The sequence below is a fragment of the Morone saxatilis genome, unplaced genomic scaffold (assembly GCF_004916995.1).
Source record: "Morone saxatilis isolate NCDOM2014 unplaced genomic scaffold, NCSU_SB_2.0 Contig12, whole genome shotgun sequence".
Classification (NCBI taxonomy): domain Eukaryota; kingdom Metazoa; phylum Chordata; class Actinopteri; family Moronidae; genus Morone; species Morone saxatilis.
In genome coordinates, this window is record NW_023339674.1 from 24323273 (window position 1) to 24335810 (window position 12538).

At 41.0% G+C, this 12538-nt stretch overlaps 1 protein-coding gene across 1 annotated transcript; it reads left to right on the plus strand.

Annotated features, from left to right (window-relative positions):
• The first annotated feature begins 392 nt into the window (after positions 1 to 392).
• ephx4 (epoxide hydrolase 4) lies at positions 393 to 11341 on the plus strand. Its single transcript, XM_035653737.1, has 7 exons — positions 393 to 881; positions 2557 to 2642; positions 3925 to 4082; positions 6264 to 6392; positions 6778 to 6881; positions 8289 to 8437; positions 10422 to 11341. Exons 1-7 carry the CDS (start codon positions 639 to 641, stop codon positions 10660 to 10662), a joined length of 1110 nt encoding a protein of 369 aa, XP_035509630.1. The 5' UTR covers positions 393 to 638; the 3' UTR covers positions 10663 to 11341.
• Positions 11342 to 12538: the final 1197 nt, after the last annotated feature.

The following is a 12538-nucleotide window of genomic DNA, read 5'->3' on the forward strand; positions in this document are numbered from 1 at the left end:
TGTGTGTGTGTGTGTGTCGAGTTGTGTTTCCTAACAAAATAATTGAGCTCTTGGCTGTGCGTGATAGAAACGCACCTGTGACCGCATCACAGCGTATTAATTAAAATATTAATGCGCTGCCCAGAAAAAACCGCAGTCATAACATAGCAGGCATACATTGAGAACCGGTCGGTGAGACAATAGAAAGTGACCGGATATATTGTATTGATTAAGAGCGGAATCATTCCGAGCACGTGCATGTGGCGCTGTTGCCATAACAGCGGCGTGAAGCCCCGGTGCTTTGCAGTGATTTTCGGGGCTTCTCTCTGCCTAACAGCGCCTCTTGGCTGCGCTGAAATCTCTAAAGCTCTGCACCGAGTGGCTTTCTGCCTGCTTTTCGGACTTGCCTTGTATAGTCAACAACACCGTCTCCCGCTAAACAAGCACTGCTGTCACACGCAAGCGTGAAATCTGACGTGATGCTCTTGCCACCGTCCCATTCAACCGTTTGTTGGGATCCTCCCTTCAGACAGTCGTGCGTATGCGCTGGTAACGAAACAACGGCATTGTCAGAGCGGTGTTTAAACAGAAACGGGCGATTGACAGAGGGGAATCAATAGGTAACTTGATCGGGATTGATTTCCTGCGGCAATGTAAAGATGGCGAGAGTGCTCCACAACTTGCTGTTGTTTCTTATCAGACTTGCGCTGAAAATCCGAGTTTTGGGGTATTGGTCGTTGATATACGGTTATTGTGCTCTTTGCACCATCGTAGCCCTGCTGAAACTTTGGTGGAACATCATCTTAAGGCCGACAGCAACCTTCCAATGGGCGATTCGTGAAACTCCCCCGGCTTGTCTGAATGACACGTCCTTGGGAACCCACTGTTATGTTAGGATTAAGGTAAGACGCACACGCACATGCACTTGGACATGAAAGGTGTCTGGTCCCTGCAAGGGGGAAAAGCCCATTGTGTGTGTGTGTGTGTGTGCCTCTCTTGCTCGCTAGGATGTTACAGGGCTACAACACCTTGCTTGTGTCGCGTCGTGAAAAAGACAAACAGGCCTGATCTGCTCACAGATCATGAGGCGTCTGTTTATTTGATTTAGCTGAGACGTTTTTCGGCGGAGAGAACCGTGTGTCGGTGTGCGGGCGCTGCGCTCAGGTGGTGCTGGAAGAACAGCTCCTCCGCCTCACGTCTCAACACGCAGGGTATATGAGCGGCGGGCTGCCAGCCTCTAACTCACAACCTCTGTGTTCAACATTATGTAATTAAATACTGAAGCATGCCACAAAAACCCACCGAAACCAAAGCCCCGTGCGTGTCAGCGGCGGAGGAATTACTCTCTTAAGTGACTCGGTGGAACTACTGCAATATAAACATTAACCAGTGAAAGTACTGCGTCTAAAATCTGAAGTAAAACAGGAGTAATATCCTTAAAATCTACGTAAAGTATTTTATTTCTGTGTAAGGCAATGCATCATATAAAGTGATAAACTGATCACATGTTTTCTATATAAAATCTTAATCTGAGAAGTAACTACTTGCTGTAGCTGCTGGATAGATTTACTGCAGCGAGAAGTGCAATATTTCCTCCTTAAACGTTGTGAAGTAGAAGAACAAAGCAGAAAAAGTACCCCAAGACTGTACAGTACTTGAGTAAATATACTTAGTTACATTCCTCCAATGTCCAGTGGTATTTTAAAGGAACCACCTCATGGGTGCTGGAATAAATAATAATAAAAAGTATTAGTTTATAAAGATGTTAAAACTTTCTCTTTTTTCTATTGGATTTACATGTGTACAGTTGTATTAATGTCAGGAAAGAGGTTATGCCATGTTGTTTATCAGTTTTATCCACTAAAAAGTCATACAATTTGTATAAAAGGTTGTTAATAACTATTAAATAGGCTATAAATGGCCATTTAAATGAATGCATTTAGTATGACACCACTATATAGACAGACTCTGTCTCAGCAGCCCCTCTGACTGATACCAGCGTCCCTCATGTTACCCTGAGCTGCAGGCAGCAGTCCCACACTTAGATTAATTACTGCCAATGTTATTTTGCATCACCTGCGATTTGATCCTAAATGTAGCTGTAAAGCCACTATATCAAACAGACCAGGCTTAGTTACAGTGGCAGTTTATCAATGATAATTCAAGAAGCTTCCTATTAGTCCAAACGCCTTGTCTGTGAAACTGGAACTTACACACTCAGAATGTGTTTTGCTTATTGTGACTTCACTGTGCAGAATGATGTACGTGCAGAGTTTGACACTGCAAGGCTGTTTTATACATTCATCTGCTGAAGTTTACTGGTACTCTTATTCTGATAATATAATATTCTAGCAGGAAAGTTTGTGATACACTGATTCTCACTTATGTGTTGATTCAGAATTAAGTAAGCCGTTCCTGCATTGTTTTCCTCATAATTACATTATTGTCCACTTATTTCCATTCAGCTACAACCTGTAATAGTAATTTAAAAATGCTGACCTGTTCTATTGTGTGCACTAAAGTGGCTGTGGAAAAGGCTGTCAGCTTGACGTTTATATGTGTCTTCTTTCTACCCAGGAGTCTGGCCTTAGGTTTCACTATGTTGCTGCTGGAGAAAGAGGAAAGCCACTCATGCTGTTTTTACACGGCTTCCCCGAGTTCTGGTAGGTCAAAGGGAAATTAGGGTGGGTGGGGGTGTAGTTGCAGTAACAGTATTAGCTCCACTGCACTCAGCAGCGGCGAACAACCCCACTGTAAGATTATGCTTGTTCAGTTATGTGGTGTTTGTTACTTCGGTCACCTCTCTAAGATTTCCCCTGACGATGAGAAATGCTTGGCTGTAATGTCTGAGCTTTACTGCTAAAATCTCTCTGCGGTCTGGCTCCTGGGCTGCAGAAACAACTCCACGCCAGCGAGGAGTCCTCATTCACAGACATGATTTGCCATCGGGAGGGGGAAAGGGTCCAAAGCATTCAAGATCTATTCCTCCTGATATAAAATGAAAAACAGAGTTGAACATTGCTCCTGGATTGGGGCCAGAGAGGTTGTCAAGAGCTGTAAGCCTGTCCATATCTCTAACATACTATCTAAGCTGCTGACAGGACAGGGATTAATTAACAGTAGAGGGGAGCTCTTTCTGCCTCACTTGCTGTATTCTTCACAGGAATGATGAACTGTGCTGAGAGTGACATGGTTGGCTAGAACTCTTCACACTTTTGTAAAATGTGCTAATTCCCTCTTAGAAATGAGAAAGAAGAGTGTGTGTGTCAGAGGGAGGGCGGAGGGGTCCGAGGGGCTTATTTTGCTTTAAACCTCATCTATATTCTAAGATCTGAGGGTTGAGTGCCGGGATCTTATACTGACTCATCAGAATCACAGTCAGGGCTCTGCATCTTGCTTCCTCTCGCTCGGCGGAGGGCAAGAAGGAGGAGGAGGAGGGGGATTTCAGTCCTGATGAGGAGCCTATACAGCAGACAAGATCTTCAATTAGGAAGTCATCCCAGTCCACGTGATCAGTGGGCGGACTGGAATCTAAAACAGCTTCTAATTCACGGAGGTGACCTTCACTCAGCTGGTAAGAAAGCTGAGTGCTAGCTTTAAAAAAGAAAGTTAGTGAAGTTAGCTCCTAAGTATCTCACATTTGTATGGTATGAGCACTTTTAAAGGGGCACTCCACCGGTGTTGCACATAAAGTTGAGTTTAAATGTCATGGGAGGTACTGCTCAACTCAGTTGTATAATGTGTAGTGTGGCTCTAAAGGGAGATTTCTACAGTCTGAAAAATACCCCTAATGATATCATCAGGGTCTTTATGGTGGTGCAATACAATATGGCTGGAGAGCCTCTTTAAAATGATAGCAGGCTATAAAGCTGCTGTGGAATACACAGAGTATGAAAGTAATTAACAAAAAATTAAGTCATCTTTGCATCTGTTCCTGTTCCTCAGGTTCTCATGGCGATACCAGCTCCGAGAGTTTAAGAGTGAATTTCGCGTGGTGGCCATCGACATGCGGGGTTACGGGGAGTCCGACTTGCCGCTCTCCACTGAAAGTTACCGCTTCGATTACCTGGTTACTGACGTCAAGGATATTGTGGAGTACCTAGGTGAGAACTGTGTGTCTGGAATCTTAAAATATCTCTAAGGAGTGGATGCTGCTTTGACAGCGTCTTGAGTAAAAAATAAACTTGTTTATCCGTCTCAAACCGCGGACAGCCCTCAGGCCTGCAGCATGGCATGACAAACTTCCTGTGACTCATTCTTACTGAACATGGGACAGATCCCACAGCCGGCTGACTGCATGCTAACACTAGCAGGAAGTTAGCCTGAGGCTGTGGGCACACACCAGCATCCACTAATGATTATCTGGCCAGAATGACAGTTTTTGCTCTCTTGCTGGCTCATGTTGGCACTGTTCCCATGCTGTATAAGATAACCTGTCCTAGAACTGAAATGTCAGTGAAGCTTCTCTAATGACTCCAAGTACAGTAGATAGTGTCTGAGAGCTCTGTCTTTGTTTTCTCCTTCACACCTGTCATCTCATATTGAAGCGTGCTGCGGCTACTGTTTCAGTGCTAATTACAAGAAAACAGAAATAATCCACATAGCCGTGTCTCGATTTTGCAGCTGTCCACACTTGGTCAGTATCATTTATTAAAAGATTATTCTGGTTCATTACAACTTGGGTCTGATTTTATAGTATTGCCATCACTCCTATCAGTTATAATAAACAAGTTAATGGTTGAGATCTGGGATGCAGAAAGGGGCAAGAAACACAAGTAGTCAGCTAATCAATCAGGTTTTAAATGAAATCCTATGTTAGCTGAACTTATTACTATATATAACTATAAGTTATTACTCAAACTGTGAGCTACTGTAGGCCTATTGGTCGTGCACAGACACAGTTGTCTTGTGTAGAACGTCGTGGGTGCACTTATTTTTGGTTCAACTGTTCAGGTTGTTTCTAATCTTTCCGATTATGTGACTGCTCATGTTTCTTGCTCATCTGGCGAGTGCAAATCCAATATTCTCTCTCCTTTTAGCTCTGCTTTTGGTCTCCACCTGCTTCTGTTTAGCGGCTAAATACTCCAGTTGTCCATGTTCACCAGTTAGCTGCTAACTTCTGCTTGTCTGCTGTTTGGTGCAAACAGGGTTGGCGAGAGCAGTGAAACTGAATCCAAACAGTAAGGGTTTGGGCTTAATGTTTTGTTTCAAAACCAAAGCAGTTACCTGAAAGCAGCTAAAACGCTCTTGAGTCAAGAGGAAACAATCAATTGCAGTGATAATTGTCTGTCACATAGTGATTTGGTCCATTGTTATTAATATAATATTGAGTAGAGCAGCTTTAAGTAATGCCACAACAAGTCTATGTTCCACAGTAGTAACCTAATAAAAATAGAGCCCGCAGGCACCATAATGGCCTGTAAACATCCTCAAGCAGTTTTTGAACACCTTCCTTATTAAAAATTTACATTCTCAAAGAAAGTGCTTTTGAGAGAGGTCTATAGTTGATGTTTTGTAGCTTCTTACATTGTTCTAGCTGTCACTGTTAATTTCTTAACAGACTTTCAGGAGCAAAGCATTCAATAATGCATATTGCTGTGCAAATGATTCACTTAATGGTCATTTCAGTGGAAGTGAGAGGCTTGTATTGATCACATGATAGCTGCTGTACTCTGATCTGTGATTGGACTACAGAGCCCTGTTAACATCAACTGTTAGAGCCCACATGGTCCACATTGCAGACCACATTTACAGTCAGCGAATGCTGCGACACTAATCAGAGGTTTGGCCTTTAACCATGCATGGCAAGTCACATTGCCCTTTTCTCATATAAGCACTCACAGCAAACACATAAAGGCCGACAACAGAAAAAACAACTACTCTACTAAGTGGCTCCGAGACTTAGCTATATGACAATATGTGATATCAATGCTCAGATGAGGCTTGCTAGTATGAATCATACCAGTGGGTGTAAATGGTGCTAGCACAGGTAAGGGGAGGTAGTAGGGATTGGAACAATAGTGTGATCAGAATCGCCTTCAGATGGATGCCCTGACCTTGATCTGCATTTGGGTGTATGTCATGAAATACATCCATTTGATGGGTGTAAATGTCCTCTGAGGAAGGAAGCCAGCAATGAAGAAACAAGAACAGTATTGATTTTTGGGCACAGACATGCCTTAACACACAGCACAACATCAGCATGAACATCCAGCTTCTATTAGAAAAGGTCTTCTGCTACAATAACAAAGCACTGCCTCATGTGCATTTGCTTTTCTTTCAAGGATACAACAGATGTTGTCTGGTTGGCCACGACTGGGGAGGGACCATAGCGTGGCTGTTTGCCATTCACTACCCAGAGATGGTGACAAAACTCATCGTCCTCAACTGTCCCCATCCGTCTGTGTTCACAGGTAGGATTTCACTATGTGCAAACAAACGGACCCTCAGACTTAATTCTTTATGTTGTGAAAGAAAACCAATTTTCTTCATGCTAATCAGACAGACTCTGGTTTGGCTCTTGGATTATTACTGTAATTATTATTATCGTTAATTAGGAAATATTATTACTTCAATTTGATGTTTGCATCCATCTGGCAAATCCTTTTCTGCCTTAAGGGGAAGATGGTGAGAAGCTAATTACAGGAGGCTAATGTGAAGCTGGAACAGCTGGTTTAACTGGTGCAAACAGAGAGGCAAAGTCATTGAGAGTTATCACATCCACGACCCTAACAAACTCAGCTTTAATTAATATTGAACGGCTGAACTTCTCCTCTCCTCTCCTCTCCTTTCCTCCAGATTACGCTCTGCGTCACCCGAGTCAGCTGCTGAAGTCCAGTCATTTCTTTTTCTTCCAGCTGCCCCGCTTTCCGGAGCTCATGCTCTCCATCAATGATTTCAAGGTGGTCTGTTATGTGTGGGCTTAAAGCAGGGGTGTGTTAACGGTCAGGGAGTAAACAATAAAACACAAAATAAGGTAGAGAATTAAGTAGAATTGAAGTGGTGAAATCAGAAATGACCCAAAGAACTAGAAATATATTCCTCCACAGTGTATATTGAAGTAATGAAATTTTATGTTTTTTGTAGTACTTAAATGTTGAAGTGGCCCTCCTACGAGATGACAATAGCAGTCATGGCCCCAAGCCAAATGGAGTTTAAGACCCATGGCTTAAGGGGTTTCAAGGTCAAGTTTGTGTGTGTTGTGTGTTCATGCACGTGCATTGGTGTATGTTGCATGTTATTACAGTGTCAGGCTATTTTTTGCATCAGTGCGAATAAAAATAACCTGCTGTGAAAGAGGTTAGTGCTAGTAAACACATAAAATCAACTAATCCTGTAGGAAATGTGGAATGATAGATTATTGCCAAATCTTAAACTGGATAAGGGCATTTAATTTTTCATAAATTATGTGATAATGTTGAATTTCTTATCTCAGCTTTATTGTTATTACTGAATTTTAACATGAGCAATATAAATTATGTTATTTACGATATTTAATTAACATGTAAAAAGTGCAGAGTTTTAGGTTTTACTGGTTTTAGTAATTCATTTTTTTTTTTTTATCTAAACAACACCCCCCACAATTTTTTATGCTAAGCTAAGATTAGCTATGCTAACTGGCTGCTGGAAGTAGTTGGCAGAAGCAAATAAGCGTATTTCCCAAAATGTTTAACTATTACTTTAATTTTCTTAAAGAACCAGTGTGTAGGATTTAGTTGGCATTTAGCGGTGAAGTTACAGATTTCTACTGTTTGAATACAACTCAGCCTACCGAGCTGATAGGAGACACTACAGTGGCCGCAAAAGGCCCTTTCTACAGTCGGTGTTTGGTTTGGCGGACTCTGTAGAAGAGGACCCGCTCACTCTGTAGATAAAAACAGCTCATTTTAAGATAACAAAGACACAATGATTCTTATTTTCAGGGGATTATACACTAACAATGTTACACACTGGACCTTTGAATCTAAATGACTTCTTGTTACGTTTTACAAGGCTTTTTAAATCTCATCTAATGTTCAAGGTGAGATGTAGTTTAGATATTTGCTAACTAAATATGCAGTTAGATAATGTTCCTTTATGCTTGTGCTAGAGGTTTCAGAAGCGAAAGCACAGCACGTAATGTCGTTGAGCCAGCAGTAAGTCAGGGCGCCAGAGCTGTGGCCCAAGGTCATGAGAGCTGATTTCACCACTGAAGTACCTTTTCTGACTCATATTACAGTGCCACGGACGTCCTTCTGTAAATGTTTTCTCAATAATACTGTCGCAGTCACATAAATTCACCCCGCTGTTTGCTGCGGTCTCTGCTGCAGGCTCTGAAGGCCTTGTTCACCAGCCGCAGCACAGGGATTGGAAGGAAAGGCCGGTGGCTCACTGCAGAGGACTTGGAGGCCTATCTGTATGCCCTCTCACAGCCGGGAGCTCTGACTGGAGCCCTCAACTATTACAGGAATGTCTTCAGGTGGGGAATAGTTCACTCAACAAAAGATGATGATTATTATGAAGATTATGTCAAAGGTTTTTTAGACATTTTATATGGGGATTTAGAGTGGTGGAAGAAGTGTTCCAATCATTTAATTAAGTAAAAAGTACCAATGATGCAATATGAAAGTACGCATTGTGCATGTCACTTAAGTAAAAGTATGTAAGTATTATCAGCAGAATGCACTTAAAGTATCAAAAGTATTCATAATGCAACAACTGTTACTGGTAGGCTCATATACATTTTATATATTATATATATTTATATTTTTTATTATTAGATTATAATTACGGCACATTAATGTGTAGGTAGCATTTTACTGTTGCAGTTGGAGCTAATTTGACTTATTTTAAAAAGGGCAGTGTAGTTTTATCTCTAACAGTGCACCATATAAGACGAGCATTATACAGTAGCTGCTGGAGCAGGTATGCTGTTGCCATAGGAGACCACTGTTAAGACAGGACTTTTTTTTCCTTCCACGTTTATTTATTACTCTGAATATTTACAGCAACAAGATGCTTTTTACAATCAGTAGGCTGTCATGATCTAATAAGAAAGGAAAATGAATGAGCAATACTAGCAGTAAAATAATGATGATAATAATCATATGAAATATTACATCAATAAACAACAGAGGAAGCAAAAAAAATTAGGAAGTGAGGAAGAAGTAAAACTAGAATAAACAAATGATAAAGTAGGGCAAGCATCAGGGACAAGATAACATTGAATTTGTCAAAAAGGAAGCCTGTGTGTATGATTGTTTAAAAAATCATAACACAGACAGAGAATTGTATAAAAAGGTGCTAAAAATATCATCTCTGATCAATATTCACAGGAAATAATCTGTTCAGAATTCATCCAAATCTCTGGTTTACTGTCGTCATTGAGTTCACTGTTTGGGTTCATTAAAAGGTTTGCTCTCTACTGTTATGCATTGAATATAATATGAAATATTCATATATAATGTCACGTACTCAGGGATTGAAAAGGTTTACTTAGTGATAGAAAAGGGGCCCCTTAAGGAAAAAATTGGGAGCCACTAGTATAGTGTGATCACACAGTCACTTTATGTGTATATAATTTGTACTATAGAGACTCTACAAAATGTTATTTATTGCAGTAATTTAGTAGCGCCATCTACTGTCGGAGCTCTGAAGAGGCAGAACACTTCCCCCGTCCCTCTGTCAAGGCCACGGTGCATTCAAATATTTACATTTCCATATACCTTCAGTCTTGCACTGTAAGACTAGCTGGCCGAGAGTGATCGGCACAAATCAGATCAAAGAAAGTATCAGTGCGTGCTTCTCTGACATGTGAGCTGTACATGCATGGCTGAGCGCGCCATCTGCTCCCTTCTCAAGCAATGAGTTATCTCAGAATAGCTTTTATATGCTTACATAAAAGAAATATCACTGACCCATGCCCAATTACACTCTCCGCAAGCACATACTGTACCTAGGCAAGGGACGCAAATACATAAACACATAGCAACATCCATTTTATATACTGTATATCCACTCATCCTGTCCAGAGTGGTGAGGGGCTGGAGCCGGTTCCGCTCCACACATAGAGCAACATGAAATTCCTACTGCAAATACTATAAGTGGGAGTTCTGAAGACATGATAAAGCACAAATCTGAAGAAATTTTCAAAATTAGTCAAACTGTTTGGCTGCAAAGTGAGTTTTTCTCATCATACTATATTTAGTCTTTGGACACATGGGAGTGATGATAAGCAGTAAAAATCTATGAATTTTCATTATTTCCAGTACACACATGTGAGGGGCTCCTATCTGTATTTTCCAAATGAATTAAAGTTGCTATGAGAACAGTTGTTAGTCATACGTGCATCTACACTGCTAGGTGCTACTTAATGCTACACACTGGACCTTTAAATTGTTCATATGGATTCACTTTAAAATCTCTCATATAACAACATTTTGGATTCTCCCTTCTCTCATTAGCTCCCTCCCCCTGAGCCAGAATCACGTCAGGTCTCCGGTGCTGCTGCTGTGGGGTGAGCGGGACGCCTTCTTGGAGCAGGAAATGGCCGAGGCATGCCGCCTCTACATCCGGAATCATTTCCGCCTCAACATCATTTCTGGGGCCAGTCACTGGCTGCAGCAGGACCAGCCCGATATCGTGAACACCCTCATATGGACCTTCCTCAAGGAGGGAGAGGGACGCAAAAGCTACAGGAACTAAATCCACAGCGAGGCCTCCTCCAGCACTCCCCTCCCCCGCCCCTCTCACTTGCCGCACCCGGAAGCCTGGAATATGCCTGTGACACCAAGCGACATAGTGATAACGCAATCATTCTTTAAATTTTTCACATTTCAGATATTTTTTAAAGGCAGTAGAGAAAAGAATCAAAGCACACTTCACTGGAGAGGACACTGGGCAGTACGTGTGACACATATTCAAGATGTTTTTTGCACATGACATCCGCCTTAAAGTTTGTCAGTTACAGCATTACAAATGTGTGGCGAAATCTCCTTGTGACTTGTATTGTGTGGTGCCTTTTAACTTTCGAGTTGTCGCAGTGTAAAGATGTCCTGAGAGACTGGGATGTGGCGTCGTCTGCTATACTTGTGTTTCACTGGATCGCTCCGCTCTTCTTTAGGCACAGTCCTCTGGGAGCCGTAACCCTCCCATTCCCTTTATCAGGTAGTGTTGTCTAAAGGAGTATTATTTTTTGTATTTTTTCCTCAGAGATACTTGCTCAAATGTAGAGAATGTTGTTATCTTGATCTTTATGTATAGAAATGTCCGTGATTGTTGACTATTGTACTATTTTGTATCTATTCCTACACACTGCATTTTGAAATTCACTGAGCCAGGTCTACACCATTTGATTTTATAAATAAACTAAGTGTCAATCTGTTGGACTGCACTGGTCTTTAAAATTTCCGGCCTGTTTCAAGATAATAATAACAGTGGTGTGTTTGAGGCTGTGCTTCTCATGCCCCATGTGCTTAGTGCTGTCTCTGAACCGTCACTCCAGGCTTTTACACAGGAGAGATGAAATAGACCAGAAATAGAGCTAGTTAAATATAGCGCACAGCTGAGTGACACAGCATTTGACGTTGGTTATTTTGGGTCTACAAACGTTTTTAGATTATTTTAGGTTTATATTTATACCTTCCCCACATGGTTACATGCCAACAGAAATGTTGATGTGGAACTACGCTGAGGTGTGTATTCATCAGTCTTACATAAACAGCACACAGCCGCACGCACACATCAACTGCTGAGCTATTTAGACAAGACAACATTCAAACCTGCAAAAACCATTTTGTTTTTTAGTTTTAATATTTTTTATACAAGCACTTTTTAAAAAATGTTTTGACAGAAAAGGGTGGACTAATTGTGTAAATGTTGTCCTTATTAGTGGCTTATTGTTTATAATTTATAAAGAGAGGATACATTATTTATTAAACCCAAACCCCAACCCATTGGTTGCAACTTAACCCTATAAAGTATTCCTTATTAAAAGTTATACTAATATTGCATCAAATCTCTCTGCAGTAGATGTCTGTCCAACCAGACTGCTCATCTTTTGTGTTTGTGGCTCTAATGCTGATTCAAACATTTACAGTTACATGTGCACTGACATCATAGGATTAGAGTAATGATGAAGGACAGGACAATGACATCACCCACCAGTCAAGAGCAAGCTCTTTTGCTGCCTTCAGGGCCAGTCGGAAATATCTGTTTTAGCAGTTGAGGGTATATAAATGACTGGGTGAAACTGGAGAATATTTTTGATGATCAGTGATTTCCCCCTTATTGTTATTATCATAAGCTTTAGCTCTATTTTTAATAGAATGTTTTGTTTCATTCAAACAGAAATGAATGAGACCGAAATATGAGTTTGTGTAACACTGTAAGATTAGCTAACTAGTGCCTACTTTTTATGTCTATTTTCAGTGCAGATTTTATTGACATGCATTTTCTTTTTTCTAAGTGTGTTAAAGTCTTAATTGCCCTGATAAATGCCCAATCCATGCTTCACTTAGCAGATAACTATAATCACTATAATCTGGATCAAGGATATTTTATTGTCATTCACAAAAAGGTT

What these genes read in the sequence shown, in the direction of transcription:
- ephx4 (XM_035653737.1), top strand. Translation starts at nt 639, where the DNA reads ATGGCGAGAGTGCTCCACAACTTGCTGTTGTTTCTTATCAGACTTGCG. An exon ending in ACTGTTATGTTAGGATTAAG is followed by an intron (nt 882 to 2,556) that starts GTAAGACGCACA and finishes CTTTCTACCCAG; the next exon opens with GAGTCTGGCCTTAGGTTTCA. An exon ending in CCATCCGTCTGTGTTCACAG is followed by an intron (nt 6,393 to 6,777) that starts GTAGGATTTCAC and finishes CCTTTCCTCCAG; the next exon opens with ATTACGCTCTGCGTCACCCG.